General features: G+C 39.5%; 1 protein-coding gene across 1 annotated transcript in view; it reads right to left on the bottom strand.

The window, feature by feature from the left end:
* Positions 1-1,119: 1,119 nt before the first annotated feature.
* The window catches only part of CCDC33 (coiled-coil domain containing 33), a 207,573-nt gene continuing 192,200 nt past the window's right edge, over positions 1,120-16,492 (bottom strand). Inside the window, exons 20-23 of the mRNA XM_073619065.1 lie at positions 14,156-14,277; positions 12,075-12,164; positions 7,547-7,663; positions 1,120-1,352 (exon numbers count right to left, since the gene is read on the bottom strand). Of these exons, the coding sequence (XP_073475166.1) occupies positions 1,299-1,352; positions 7,547-7,663; positions 12,075-12,164; positions 14,156-14,277 (383 nt within the window). The 3' untranslated portion in view covers positions 1,120-1,298. The remainder of the gene's footprint in view (positions 1,353-7,546; positions 7,664-12,074; positions 12,165-14,155; positions 14,278-16,492) is intronic.

The raw sequence follows: 16,492 nt of genomic DNA, 5'->3' as shown, positions 1-16,492 counted from the left end.
TTTGAGAGAGAACACTGGCCTCCCTTTCCCACCGGGGGGCGGTTAGTACTTCCCGAATGTAATTAGGTAGGAGTGACGCGAGCGGTGGTTGAGCCTTGGGGTCAGGGGCTCTCCCTAAGCTCTCAGAACTCCAGGCCTTTCTGGTTAGGGTAGGGGCTGCGCTTGTTTGGCTGTGGGTCAGGGTTGGAAAGAAAGCCTATGGTGTATGTGCCCCTGGAGTGGCAGTCCAGAGGTGCCGTAAATCACTGTGAGTGAGGGTCACTTTGATTTATGGCACCATGGTCACTGCACCAATACACACTTTCTTCTCACCTGCCCCCTGGGCTGGGCCTTTTGGCTGGGACCGGAGGAATTTTTTATTCCTGGCTGGAGGGCCTGGTCCTAGTTTTACACAATGACCACTTTTCACTCTCCTCTTCACTTCCTTCTCCCCCACTTTCTTTTATTTAAGCCCTTTGTTTGTCACTTTTTGTATTTTTATGTTTGTACACATTTTTGCACATGTGACTGGTAGGGTGTAGGTATTCGGGCCTGCCCTGAAAGTCTTGGGAGAGGGTGGACATGGCCTTCTGGCTTGGTTCGCCCTCTGTCATGGGTTCTCCCTTTGGGGGAGACCAACCGAGTACTTGGGTGGGTCTGTTCCGGCAGACCCTCCAGAGAAAGTGGTCTGTCTGGTTTCGTCCAGATGGACCAAGTGTAAAGTACCCCAGTCCCCGTCTGGAGCCTCACGCCCCAGGGGATCAGGGAAAGGCCCTCTGATTTTAGAGGGCTTGTGTACACCCGTTGCACGCTTTTGTGTTTCACTGTTTTTGACACCGGGTGAAGTTTTTGAGTGTGTTTCACACGCCATTGGCTTTCAAAAAAATAAAATAAAAATTAAGGATTTACCTTAGTAATAGTGTCAAAAAAATGTTTAATATTTTATTTGTGCATGTGGACAAGTCATTCCATGTTCTGTATAAAACAACAAGGAAAGATGGATGCTATTGCCTTATAAAGAAATTTATTTTACCACAGCATTAATAAAAAAAAAAAAAAAAAGGTTAAAACATAAATAATTTCTTTCATTCAATACACTTCCCGGCATCCTGCATCTTGCATCTTAGGGTTTGCTCTGTGTTTTCCTGGGTGGTTTCAGAATAATTTTATGACCATTTATAGTCTCTCTCTTATATAACCAGGAATGGGAGCTTCAAATGGATTCCAGTAAAATACTTTATCACCTCGATAACGGTATCTCTCCATTGCTTTGTAACAGTTTAAAAAACATTTATTGTTCTTTTGTAGTTCTGTAAAAGTCAAATTAAAGGATCAAGCTTTACATGTCTCTTCGTGGGAGGGTCTTGGTCCTTCTGCAAAGGCAAGATGAATAAGCATAAGTAGATAGTAATTAGAGTAATTAGAGTAAATTCACCTATTGAAATAAAAATCAAGTGTGTGTGTGTGTGTGAGAGTGAATTTAGCTAGCCTAAAGTTACACCTCTGTTAATAATGCCCAATTTACTTTTGTAAATAAATATTAGACAGAAGCTCACAAAGTATTTAAAGAGAACTTGTCAGGTGATGAAAAGGACAGTACAGTACTAAACTATTTAAAAAATGCTCTCCTAAAAATTGTGTAAAACTCCACAATCACAAATGCTGCCCACTACACAAGTCAAATAATTAAACAGCATAAAAATCCTTTAACAACGATTTAAGGGATTTATCATAAGACACTTTTGAATGTCACTAAAAACTTTTCTAATGGATTACATTTTATCTGGGCTAGGTTTAGACTGTCTACCTCCCCTCCCTAAACTCCAATCTCCTTAAGTCTCCTTCACATGGGCACTTACCTGCATATACCAGATTCAATCTGCAAGAAACAGTGGATCGTTGCATCCGGAATGACAGGTACATGTGGCTGCAATAAAAGGTGCATGCACATAGCTGTTGTCACTCAGCCTATATCTAACTGCATCCAGGCTTGAACACCAGTCTCTAACCAAAGGTAACTGCTTGCCTAGTGGCTACAGTACACGTAAACAGTGATGGCTGCTGTCATCCTGTCATTACTTTGTTCAGGCTGAGTGTCTTCTGCTATTTGCATGCACCTGTCATTCTAGCTGCAAGAATGTGCTGATTCTTGCTGCTGAAATCCAGTGTATATGGGTAAATACCTGTGAAGGAGGCCTTAGGTTGCCATACATGTAACACTAATTTGGCACAGATTTGATAATTTTACATGTCTGTTTGTTTAAAAGCAATCATTGAACACACACAAAAAAGGAAAAAAGGTTAGTTTGGGTAGTTTCAAATTGATTATCTATCAGGACTGGTTGCCATTTTCACTCAAATTCATCAATGAAGCCTCCCAATTTGTTCAGTTTCCAAAAGATACAGTTCCTTCATCAAAATGATTTTTATATCAAACAATTGTATTATTTAATCAAAACCAAAAAATCTAACAGAACAGCCAACAAGACCAAGCAGTTGTATTAGGATATCAGCATAAGATTATATAAAAAGCATAGAGTGCTACCCACAAAAAATAATTCAGTACATAAAATTCCCCATATAGTTCACATAAATCCTACAGTGCAAATCCATGAAATGTGCATGATTAATACATCTACATTACATATAATAAATTAAATAAAATATATCAGGTATAGCCAGTTGGAAGTCTATACACCCTATAGTGTTTGAGTAATGAGTTCCACAAAAGTGAAAAAATGTGCCAGCTGTCTTCACATCCAATGTGGTAAAGTGCCTGTGCTTCACACCCTTAAATGGTTCTAAAGGTAGAAAGATTTTTTTACCCTAATGCACTCTATGCATTAAAGTAAAAAACTTTTTGCATGCAGCTTCCCTCCCAGCTGCAAACTTGTCAGAAGTGGCTCATGCACATAGCAGAGAAATGAGGCATCAGACAGAAATGACACTTAGCGCTCTGGATTGAGACAAGTACACACTATAAAAGGATATGCTTTGTACTTATTTTATGTCTGAGGTTTACGACCACTTTAATTTTTGTGAGTGTATAATCCTATACATTCTTATGATTGTATTATTATACTACGGCCAGCATTAGCAACTTACTAACAAAGTCAGTAGCCATGCCAGAATGTGGTGGGAAGGGTGAAAGTGAAAGTTTGCTCACTGTGTAACAGTTCAGAATGATTTGTGAACTGTTGCGGGTGTTTCTGCAAGATCTTATGGATTAACGGCTTTAGAACGGGCAGTTTAAGGTGATTAGGTATACACTTGACATCTGATTGATCTACAAGGAGACAGTACAGATGATCTTCAAAGTATGGCAGTCTCCTGAAAACTAGGTGGTACTTGTTAAAGGCTTTTTTTTTCTTATCAACTGGCCTTTACACCAAGAATGCTGTCAGCATTTGTCAAGATGGCTGGTTTGACTGGTGTGAAGGTGGGTATCATAGGAGTGACAGAAGCTTGGCACAGGAAAGCTGCTAACTCTCTAGAGAGAAAGTTGATATTATCACTGTGAGAGTTGAAAGAACTACTGAGATATACAGTAAGGTCCGAAAAATATTGGGACATCTACACAATTCTAATCTTTTTGGCTCTAAACACCACCACAATGGATTTGAAATTAAACGAACAAGATTGCTTTAACTGCAAACTTTCAGCTTTAATTTGAGGGTATTTATATCCAAATCAGGTGAACTGTGTAGGAATTACAACAGTTTGTATATGTGCCTCCCGCTTTTTAAGGGACCAAAAGTAATGGGACAGATTAACAACTTTCACTTTTTACTACTTGGTTGCAAATTCTTTGCAGTCAATTACAGCCTGAAGTCTGGAACGCATAGACATCACCAGACGCTGGGTTTCATCCCTGGTGATGCTCTACCAGGCCTCTACTGCAACTGTCTTCAGTTCCTGCTTGTTCTTGGGGCATTTTCCCTTAAGTTTTGTCTTCAGCAAGTGAAATGCATGCTCAATCGGATTCAGGTCAGGTGATTGACTTGGCCATTGCATAATATTCCACTTCTTCCCCTTAAAAAACTCTTTGGTTGCTTTCGCAGTATGCTCCGGGTCATTGTCCATCTGCACTGTGAAGCGCCGTCCAATGAGTTCTGAAGCATTTTGCTGAATATGAGCAGATAATATTGCCCAAAACACTTCAGAATTCATCCTGCTGCTTTTGTCAGCAGTCACATCATCAATAAATACAAGCGAACCAGTTCCATTGGCAGCCATACATGCCCACGCCATGACACTACCACCACCATGCTTCACTGATGAGTTGGTATGCTTTGGATAATGAGCAGTTCCTTTCCTTCTCCATACTCTTCTCTTCCCATCACTCTGGTACAAGTTGATCTTGGTCTCATCTGTCGATAGGATGTTGTTCCAGAACTGTGAAGGCTTTCTTAGATGTTGTTTGGCAAACTCTAATCTGGCCTTCCTGCTTTTGAGGCTCACCAATGGTTTACATCTTGTGGTGAACCCTCTGTATTCACTCTGGTGAAGTCTTCTCTTGATTTTTGACTTTGACACACATACACCTACCTCCTGGAGAGTGTTCTTGATCTGGCCAACTGTTGTGAAGGGTGTTTTCTTCACCAGGGAAAGAATTCTTCGGTCATCCACCACAGTTGTTTTCTGTGGTCTTCCAGGTCTTTTGGTGTTGCTGAGCACACCGGTGCGTTCTTTCTTTTTGAGGAGGTTCCAAACAGTTGATTTGGCCACACCTAATGTTTTTGCTATCTCTCTGATGGGTTTGTTTTGTTTTTTCAGCCTAATGATGGCTTGCTTCACTGATAGTGACATCTCTTTGGATCTCATATTGAGAATTGACAGAAATAGATTCCAAATGCACACTTGAAATGAACTCTGGACCTTTTTTCTGCTCCTTGTAAATGGGATAATGAGGGAATAACACACACCTTGTCATGGAACAGCTGAGCAGCCAATTGTCCCATTACTTTTGGTCTCTTAAAAAGTGGGAGGCACATATACAAACTGTTGTAAGTCCTACACCGTTCACCTGATTTGGATGTAAATACCCTCAAATTAAATCTGAAAGTCTGCAGTTAAAGCACATCTTGTTCGTTTCATTTCAAATCCATTGTGGTGGTGTATAGAGCCAAAAAGATTAGAATTGTGTTGATGTCCCAATATTTATGGACCTGACTGTAGAAGCACAGAAGAAAAGTAGTGGACAAGTTTGCTACAAATCATTGAGCTTTATTTGATATCAGGTGCTTTGGTGGTAAACTACCCATGTTTGCAGACTTAAGCCTTGTACACGCAATGAGAAGATTGGATGAACGATCATCCATTTTTTTGCATGCTAGTCTCATATCGAAAATGAAGAGGTTACTAAACTTACGAAAATTCTCATACGACAGAATACAACTTCAGAAGTGATGTAATGTGTTGTATTGTATTGTAATGTATTCTTAAGTTTCGGAGCATGCGTGGTTTAACTCTTCTGATATTTTTCAGACAAAAACTGTACTGATTAAATGAAAATCGTATGAGAAAAATGTTTGTGTTTGTCCCTTCGGAAAATTTCAGATGGACTGTTGTTATCGGCTGTCGAAAGCTGTGTACTAACAATCAGATTATCGTACTATCACTTCGAAAGCGGTATTTTTCATCTGATTTTCTGATCGTGTGTACATGGCATTAGGAGTTTGTTTTAACCACTTGCTGACCAACCGCCGCAGTTTTCAGTGGCAGGTTGGCTTGGCTGGGCAAATCGACGTCACCTTATGTCGCTTCCCATTGTGGCCACTAGGGGCCGCCGCCGGAGCTGATGCGAGTGCCCAGTGGGCGCAATGACCGCCGGGCACCCGCGATCGCTCATGATGACAGAGCAAGAACCAGGATCTGTGTGTGTAAACACACAGATCCCGGTTCTTTCAGGGGAGAAGAGACTGATCATGTGTTCGTACAAAGTATGAACAGCGATCTGTCATCTCCCCTAGTAAGTCCCATCCCCCTTTCAGTTAGAACACAGTGAGGGAACACAGTTGACCCCTTGATTGCCCCCTAGTGTTAATCCCTTCCCTGACAGTGATGTTTTTACAGTAATCAGTGCATTTTTATAGCACTGATCGCTGTATAATTGTCACTCATCCCAAAAATGTGTCAAAAGTGTTCGATGTGTCTGCCATAATGTCGCAGTCCCGATAAAAAACGCAGATCGCCGCCATTACTAGTAAAAAAATAAATAATAAAAATGCCATAAATCTATCCCCTATTTTGTAGACGCTATAACTTTTGTGCAAACCAATCAATATACCCTTATTGCGATTTTTTTACCAAAAATATGTAGAAGAATACATATCAACCTAAACTGAGGAAAAAATTAGTTTTTTTGAAAAAATTGGGATATTTATTATAGCAAAAAGTAAAAGATATTGGGGGTTATTTACTAAAGTCAAATCTACTTTGCACTCCAAGTGCAAACTTCAAGTGCAGAGTGCACTTGAAATTGCACTGAAAGTTCACCTGGAAGTGCAGTCGCTGTAGATCCGAGAGAGACATGCAAGGAAAATAAAAAACAGCATTTTAGCTTGCACATGATTGGATGATAAAATCAGCAGAGCTTCCCCTTATTTCAGATCTACAGCGACTTCACTTCCAAGTGCACTTTCAGTGAAATTTCAAGTGCACTTTACACTTGTAGTTTGCACTTGTAATGCAAAGTGGATTTGCCTTTCGTAAATAACCCCCATTATGTTTTTTTCGAAATTGTCGCTCTTCTTTTGTTATATAGCGCAAAAAATAAAAAACGCAGAGGTGATCAAATACCACCAAAAGAAAGCTCTATTTGTGGGAACAAAGGAAAACATGGTACGATTGCACAATTGTTAGTTAAAGCGACGCAGTACCATATTGCAAAAAATGGCCTGGTCATTGAGCAGCCAATTCTTCCAGGGCTGAAGTGGTTGAAGTGACACAAAATCCTGGCTTAAAAAAAAAAAAACTTATGTTATAAGGAGGCTAAAAAACACATACACAAAAACATTTAAGGACAAATAGATTACAGGGCCATTAAAATTGATTTAAAGGAAAGAATACGCTTCCATTCCCCAATGGTCTGGCACCCACAAGCTACCTTGCTGGTCTCGGCATCTACTCCCCAGGTTTTTCCTGGTGCTGGTCTTTTGGGGTCTTGATTGGCCTGTGTGGGATAACATCACTCCTGTGCATGTGTGGGAGCCATTCATCCTGGCACACTGGAACTGTGCGGGAAATGTGCTCTGTGTACATTCTGCAGAGCATTATGAACAGGCAGGTAAATTCTATTTTATTGCAGAAGAAGCATTGCATGTTCCTTGTGAAATAAAAAACCTGCCTGTTCACATTTTTTTTAACTTTTTTAACTTTTAGCCTTTTGTTCCGATTTAACTATTGGATGTGTGTGGATTATTTTTAGAGAATAAGTATATTGTTTGGTGTCACTTTAAAGAATGGCTATTCTCGAAATTTAGGACTAGACACTGTCTTTCAGAAAATACTCTGTCATTCAGCAAAGAAGAGAAATGTAATAATAATATATAATAATATTTCTTACAGTAGGAAAGTGGTGCAAGATAGTGGTCTGGGTCCGGCTGAATCCCATCTGCTGTTCTGAAACCTGTGTAAGGAGTTGCTGTTTATCACGGCCCCATCGTCGGGCTGAATCCTCCAGCTGACAGTAGGAGAAGTGATAATGTGATAATGTTAGAATACAAAACTATAACAACAGAATCAGGTATATTAGTTCACTGATGATTTGTGTCATATGGGACAAAAAGGGAGAAGAGGTAACAAACCTCGGGACTTTAAAGGTGTACAATAGAAACTATGAGGGACTCATCAACAAGAAAACTTGGGAATTTTTAAATGTTCCAACACCGAGGACACCAACCCTCTATGCACTTCCCAAGATCCACAAGAACCCCATCAATCCCCCAGGACTCCCTATAGTGTCGGGCAATGGTTGTCTCACAGAGCCTGCTAGTGAACTTATTGACGATTTCCTTAGACCCCATGTTGAAGGCCTTGTGTCCTATCTGCAGGACACTAGTGATCTCCTTAGGACCCTGGATGGAATTACTGTTCCCTTGGGATCATGGTTGGTTGCTCTAGATGTTGAGGCCCTCTACAACTCCATCCCCCATGAATTGGGGTGGCAGTTGTGGAGGGCTTCATCTCTGAAAATATTGAAATGCCCAAATTATACAACAAGTTCATCTTGGATTTGCTCAGGTTTATTTTGACTAACAATGTTTTTTATTTGGACGCTCCCACTACCTCCAGATACAGGGGGTGGCTATGGGGACCAGATGATGTTTTTTATGTGGGAAAAAACAAGCGACCCTTTTTTCATTGCATTAGAGATCATGTCTCTAAAAAGAGAATGGAAACACCCATAAGTCGCCATATGAGTCTTCACCAAAATTTTGACTGCTCTAAAATGCACTTTTTTGCTTTAGAGCATATTCCCCCCAGGTGAAAGAGGTGGCGACTACGACAAAATATTATTACAGCATGAGCCACGCTGGATCCATGATCTATCTGCTTTAAAGCATCCGGGTTTGAACGATGCTTTAAGTTTCAAATCTTTTTTATAGTTCATTTTTTCCTTTTTTCTTTTTTTTCTCTTTTTTTACTTTCATTCAAGTTATATTATTTTCCTTGTTTTATTCATTATTATTTATCAACATTATATATATATATATATATATATATATATATATATATATATATATATATATTTTTTTTTTTTTTTTTTTTTTTTTCCATTTATTTTTATTCATTTTTCTTAATTTATTTATTTTCTTTATATATTTATTTTCTTGTAGTTTTCATCTCTATTGTGTCTATTTTGTTTTTCTTACCATATGTTTATATATCCAATGTCCAATTATCTATGCATTAATTTGCCTTTGGGGTCTTGTAATTTGAAATGTATTTTTGCATTTTCACTGTGTACTTGTATATTCCTACTCTAGATGTGGTTAAAGATGAACTGGTTCAAGCTGCAAATCTAATAATTGATTGCTAAATATTGATTTTTTAGCCTATTCCAATTTAATTTGCAGAAATTCTCCCCGTGTCCATTATGCTTTTCTTCTTTCTTCCCCATTTTACTGTTTCCTTTAGTGGCCGCACGGACGCTCCGGGCACAAATCTAGTTGGTTGCCAAATCAATCATCTAACTGATTTTAGCCCTATAGGTATCAGTCCCTGGCCATTTTAATCCAGTCTTATTTTTCACCTTTTTATCCTTGCATTGCAATCTGGTAGCCGCTATTATACTGCTGCTAACCTCGTTGCTTGCTAGGCTTTATCCCTGTGTAGTTATTCCATCTCCATGGGCAATCCCTTACCCAAGATGGCAGATCTGTATATGGTGCGTTACGGCATCACAGCGTCTACGCCATCAGGGGACTTGGCACATGCGCACGGGCATCCTTACGATACGTCCAGGTCCCAGCGGTGACGCCAGGCGCCGCTGGGCCAGGAGGAAGTTATGAATGCAGCTTTTCGCTGCCACCATCTGTCAGAGGCGCTTCTGGAGAGGGAGAGTGAACATCCCTCCCACTCCTGTCCATATAATCTGTCCTTTTAACATTGGTAAGCAATTTTTTGATCAGTCTTTCTCTTTCTTGCTAGTTTACTGCTTTACCTTATAGAGACTCATGAGTACACACAGCACCCCATATTGACAAAAAAACACAGAGTTGTTGACATTATTGCAGATTTATCAAAAAAGAAAAACTGAAATATCACATGGTCCTAAGTATTCAGACCCTTTGCTGTGACACTCATATATTTAACTCAGGTGCTGTCCATTTCTTCTGATCATAATTGAGATGGTTCTACACCTTCATTTGAGGCCAGCTGTGTTTGATTATACTGATTGGACTTAATTAGGAAAGGCACACACCTGTCTATATAAGACCTTACAGCTCACAGTGCATGTCAGAGCAAATGAGAATCATGAGGTCAAAGGAACTGCCTGAGGAGCTCAGAGACAGAATTGTGGCAAGTCACAGATCTGGCCAAGGTTACAAAAAAATTTCTGCTGCACTTAGGTTCCTAAGAGCACAGTGGCCTCCATAATCCTTAAATGGAAGACGTTTGGGACGACCAAAACCCTTCCTAGAGCTGGCCGTCCGGCCAAACTGAGCTATCGGGGAGAAGAGCCTTGGTGAGAGAGGTAAAGAAGAACCCAAAGATCACTGTGGCTGAGCTCCAGAGATGCAGTCAGGAGATGGGAGAAAGTTGTAGAAAGTCAACCATCACTGCAGCCCTCCACCAGTCGGGGCTTTATGGCAGAGTGGCCCGACGGAAGCCTATCCTCAGTGCAAGACACATGAAAGCCCACATGGACTTTGCTAAAAAACACCTGAAGGACTCCAAGATGGTGAGAAATAAGATTCTCTGGTCTGATGAGACCAAGATAGAACTTTTTGGCCTTAATTCTAAGCGGTATGTGTGGAGAAAACCAGGTACTGCTCATCACCTGTCCAATACAGTCCCAACAGTGAAGCATGATGGTGGCAGCATCATGCTGTGGGGGTGTTTTTCAGCTGCAGGGACAGGACGACTGGTTGCAATCGAGGGAAAGATGAATGCGGCCAAGTACAGGGATATCCTGGATGAAAACCTTCTCCAGAGAGCTCAGGACCTCAGACTGGGCTGAAGGTTTATCTTCCAACAAGACAATGACCCTAAGCACACAGCTAAAATAACGAAGGAGTGGCTTCACAACAACACCGTGACTATTCTTGAATGGCCCAGCCAGAGCCCTGACTTAAATCCAATTGAGCATCTCTGGAGAGACCTAAAAATGACTGTCCACCAACGTTTACCATCCAACCTGACAGAAATGGAGAGGATCTGAAAGGAGGAATGGCAGAGGATCCCCAAATCCAAGTGTGAAAAACTTGTTGCATCTTTCCCAAAACGACTCATGGCTGTTTTAGATCAAAAGGGTGCTTCTACTAAATACTGAGCAAAGGGTCTGAATACTTAGGACCATGTGATATTTCAGTGTTTCTTTTTTAATAAATCTGCAAAAATGTCAAAAATTCTGTGTTTTTATGTCAATATGGGGTGCTGTGTGTACATTAATGAGGAAAAAAATTAACTTAAATGATTTTAGCAAATGGCTGCAATATAACAAAGAGTGAAAAATTTAAGGGGTCTGAATACTTTCCATCCCCACTGTATGTCCATCTCACATTCCAGTTGGACATTCACTTTCTTTAGGTATATATGCTATGCTGGACTTGATCTGTGACCAGCAAGACAATAAAATTGATTCAACTCTTCAAGTATTGACAGAGGAAATTTACCTGCCGCCATTCTTCCCTCTTGAATAATTGCTGGCTTTTTATTATTTTTTATTTGAGTACAACAGAATCAATGTGTTTTTTCTGTACATGGAACATCTTTCTTGCTTCCTTTTTAGGAATTTGACATTTAAAATTTAAAATTCTCTTCCTCCGACCACTTAGGACATGAAAAATTGAGTGTTTTGAATATGCATGGGACATATATACATATTTTTTCATCTAAATCAAGTTTTTTTAAACTATTTTCAAGCAGCCTTGGTAAGATTCATTTTTTCCCACATCTATATTTATTGATATTCGCTAATGATGTTAATTCACAATTCTCTTTGATGATTTGCATATTTACCATATGCCAATATTTTGATTGATTTATTTCTTTGTTAAATCACAAGCATGAGTTTTCATTCCTGTCTTCTCTGTTGTTTATAGCAATTTATACGTCACCTGCATCTCCTGAAGAAGCTTTAAAAAGCGAAACATGTTGAGTGGTAGTGTCTGTATTTCTGCTTTTGAATAGAACCTTCAACTTTTGATATGGATGGAATGTTTCCCTCATGTTTTGTACTTTTATAATAAAATATTTAAATTTTATCTATTTGTATTTGTGTCTTGCACACTTTTTCTATTGTACACCTTTAAAGTCCTGAGGTTTGTTACCTCTTCTCCCTTTTTGTTCTAGTCATTATTGGGATGTGGTGTTCTATCTGATCTCTCTGCCTTTCTCTCCAATAACTGTATAATATGGGAGCTTACCTCTCTCTCTAGGCTCTGTACTCTTGCTTGTGACTTTTCCAATTTGCTTAGAAGAGAAAACTTCTCACTGTCGGTTAATTGTTCAGGAATCTGGAAAAAAAATATTTGATTTTCTAATCATGTATTATAAAATAAGTGCAAAATTATACTTAATGAATTAATTAAACATTTTTAAGTTGAGCAGATAAACTATAAGACTGATTATATTAGGATAGAAGGGCGGACAATACTACATTTTTGCCTTGCACAAAGTACAGTAAAACCTTGGTTTGAGAGTAACTTGGTTTGAGAGCGTTTTGCAAGACGAGCAACATTTTTACACAAATTTTGACTTGATATACAAGTAAAGTCATGTCACAACTGATTATAATAGAGAAGAGAGGCGCCTGTAAGTGTAGCAATATGGTTACATCATTTAGCAACATATTGCTACACTTGGAGGCGCCTCTCTTGTCTTTTATACTCTGTAGCTCCTGCTGGATTTTGCTTCTAATCCCCTTGTGGAGGCTTCCATTTGTGGATGGACATTTTATGGTTACACAACCTATCACATGGCTATAATCTTTTTATATGAACTATAAACTAAAGGACTTATGAATAAATGGTTGTGGAACCATTGGGGAAATTTACTTTGATATACAAGTGCTTTGGATTACAAGCATGTTTCCGAAACGAATTATGCTCGCAATCCAAGGTTTTACTGTATAACTAAAGACATTTTTCTCAGTTTTGGATAGACTGGAGAGGGATTAGAGCACCAGGCAGGTTTTTTATTGCTGTCTGTGTTCCCATTAGGGAGATTCACCCTCTCTAATTGTCCTGTTTACCATTATCACTGAGAATGAAAGTGAAAGAAAATCTAAAATTATGGGTTGTCCCCAGGACATCAATAGAAGGGAAATCTTCCCATGGGGACACCTGATTTAGTGACACCAGAGATTCCCTCACTTTGGAGGGATTTTCTCTCACTTCCTGTTTTGGCTATGGGACAGGAAGCCAATGGTGTACTTTAAATATGTAGAAATAAAGACATCTATTTAACTGATAAGAACCCAGGTCTAGTTAAACTGCTTGGCACAAGGACATTCTGCAGTCAGGGCTAACAGTAACTCATGACTTACATTTAGGGATGCGTCCTGTGTTTTTGGCTACTAATCTGAACCACCTTGAGCTACTGTATCCACCAGGAAACTGTCACTGTTGACCGTCAAATATTGTGGGCCGAGGTACACGTGAGGCTGTGGGAAATGCCTCTGCTGCTTATGATTGACTCCCTGGAGGGATAGCTCAGGTGGGTTAAGACGAACATATGCTACCTGCTACCAATGAGACATCACTGTTTCTTCATTAGATTCCAGAACACTGAAACTTGACTGGTTGCTACTGGCTATCACACTCTGCAAAGCAATCACTGCACTTTGTACTGCTTACTTAAAGTTCTTCAGCTTTCTTAGGTGCATAAGACGTTGCACAGTACCAGATGCACAGCAGTGTTGTTGGAGCATATAAAATGCTTTACAGCGTGCCCTTTATAAAAACACTAATAGGTTCATATACTGTATATATAAATCACAGTTAGCTTTGGTTCTTCTTTTTTTGGCCTGAGTTCTTATTTGAGTATTAAGTGTCTATTATTGGTTTTAAAAAGCTGACTTTCATATCAGTATGTCATACTGACTCTAAGGCAACACTCACACATTTGCATTTTACCCTGCAGCTCAGAGAATGCTAAACTCATGTGTCATCAAAGGCAATGTTATAGAGGGAGCCTGTTCACATCTGTGCACTGCGCTCCAGCACGTTGTTTGAAATTATCTCAATTCATTTTTTTTTGGTCCACTTTTAGGCACTTTGAGGAACATAGAAGTCAATAGTAATGCATGAAGACGCATGCATGATGTGTTTTGCATGCAATTTGAGCCCCCTGGTTACAAAACCCAAATGGTTGGTTATTGGCCAACATCAAAAATGCAAGATGCATAAAAACACGCATCAATGCATGTGCAAAATGCACATCAAAAACGCATTATAAAACGCAAGGAAACACTAAGATGCAAACCTAACCAAATTATCCTACTCACCGGCAGGATCTGAGTGAACACTGTCGTCGGTTGTTGAGCTTTATCCAGCTCTTCCCTTAAACGTGCATTCTCAGCTAGCAATGCAGAATAAACTTCTCCCTGCAGAGCATCAACTCGAACTCCTGAAAACGAGTTAACAATTACCACAATAGTGTTTAATACTGTGTCATTAGTCAGGTTAACAGTCATATCTTTTATCTTCATAATTCACCCTTCACCACAGATCTTGTTGTATTCTCATTTAAAGTGTTTGTATATCCCAAATGTTTTTTTCTCATTTTGTTTGGAATGGAAAAGGGATAGAAGCCATCAGGTTTTTGTTATAGTCGGGTGTCCCCATGTGGACAACAAAAAATAAACTGACAGTGGTTTCAACTTTTCCAGGCTCTGTCCGCAAGACAGGACTGCACATACATACACTTTAACAGTGCTGTCTTGTTTAATACTGTTTTTGTGTGCACACAATGTTTTTCTAGGTTTTCTCTTACTCTTAGTATGTATCATAACCTTGTTCACTTTTTTATACCATAGTCTCTCCTATCACCACTTACATTAACCCTATTATCCTGGTGTATCCCTGCTGTATCTTAGTGTTTTTTTCCATTCTTTTAAATTATTGGTTAGCCAATACAAGGTGTTTTGGGTGTCCGTTGAATTCAAACGAAAAAACATTTTTTAAACCAATATTCTGGCTCACCAGGTTACAAGTGTGAGTATTTACAGACCCGTGTCTGCATTCTTATTACAGCACTAAGAACAGTAGTTTATTAACCAAGAATATCCAATCAATCTGATACATCATAGGCCCATAGACATCATGTTAAAGTCAAAGGTAATGGCCATCATACTGATATCTAATGCCACCTTTAAAAAGGAATGTGAAATAGTTTCATATATACTGTATATTGTCTTTCTTTTTTATTATGGTCAGGAATAAAAAAAACAAAAAAACAAACCTGCTTTTTCATTTTTTAGCTAGGTTAATATAAAATATTGCATTGGAATATTTAGAATTCTTACATATAGCCAAGTGCATATACCTCTAGTCTTCTTTTCACATATTTAGCTATAATTCCTTACCAACTTTGCTTAAAAAGCCTATTTACTGTACTCAACTCAAGCTGGATATTGTACACACAAGTGAATGACTCATGGCAATGGCCCATCCCCTATTAGGTGACTCTTTACTGGGTTTCAATCAGAGAAAAAGAGACAAAAAGCAGGCTGCTAATGCTCTGCTGTCACTTTACCTTTCTATTACTTAACTTAAGTCTTGTACACGCTAGTAGTTTTTTGGTTCAACTTAGCGGGGCTGAATAAAAAAAACCTGATAGACAGCTCAGATGGAGCCACTGTACTCTCACTCCGGTGTTAGTACAGCGATCTCCCCTGCTGTGTTATTGTGGGGGGGATGCCCCCCCCTGCCAGAACACTCCGGTCAGCACTCTCAGCCATTGGCAGAGGGTGCTGATGGGGAGCCGATCAGTGGATTGGTCATGCCCCTTTGACAGAAGGCCAGCTTCTGTCGGACCAACTGTAGTACAAACCGGCCGATGTCATCCCACATTCGGCCCGTGTGTACTAGGCTTTAAAGTGCTCTGGGTGTCCCGTTTCCATGTAAAAAAAACAAAGATTGTATGCATATATCAAAAAGGAGATATAAAACATAAAAACTGTTAAATAAAAATTGAGTGTTTAAACCAACCATTCCTATTATTTATTATTATTTATTTCAGGTACTTATATAGCGCCGTCAATTTACGTAGCTCTTTACATATACATTGTACATTCACATCAGTCCCTACCCTCAAGGAGCTTACAATCTAAGGTCCCTAACTCACATTCATACATACTAGGGACAATTTAGACAGGATCCAATTAACCTACCAGCATTTCTTTGGAGTGTGGGAGGAAACCGGAGTACCCGGAGAAAACCCACGCAGGCACAGGGAGAACATGCAAACTCCAGGCAGGTAGTGTCGTGGTTGGGACACGAACTAGCGACCCTTCTTACTGCTAGGCGAGAGTGCTACCCACTACACCACTGTGCTGCCCATTATTTGTATTTTTACAAATTAGGGAGCACTATGGTACATTCTTGACCTAACAATATTCCCTAAGATGTTTCTCTCACTAGTTGCCTGTCTAAATTATTTTAAGCGGTAACAATCCATAAACTGTCCTTTCCAAGTGTTATTGCTCTTATGCTGTACAATGTATTTCAGATGACATTATAAGATTTTTGGTAAGCCACCTAGGGTATGGCTGCAGTATTGATCAGTGAGGGACTGGCTGAAACATGCCAGAAGAGCTGAAACAACGGAAGAGAAATCCTTC

Source organism: Aquarana catesbeiana, linkage group LG03, assembly GCF_042186555.1.
Source record: "Aquarana catesbeiana isolate 2022-GZ linkage group LG03, ASM4218655v1, whole genome shotgun sequence".
Taxonomy (NCBI): Eukaryota; Metazoa; Chordata; class Amphibia; order Anura; family Ranidae; genus Aquarana; species Aquarana catesbeiana.
Note: the sequence above shows the minus strand (reverse complement) of the source record. Positions and strands in the feature narration are given on the sequence as shown.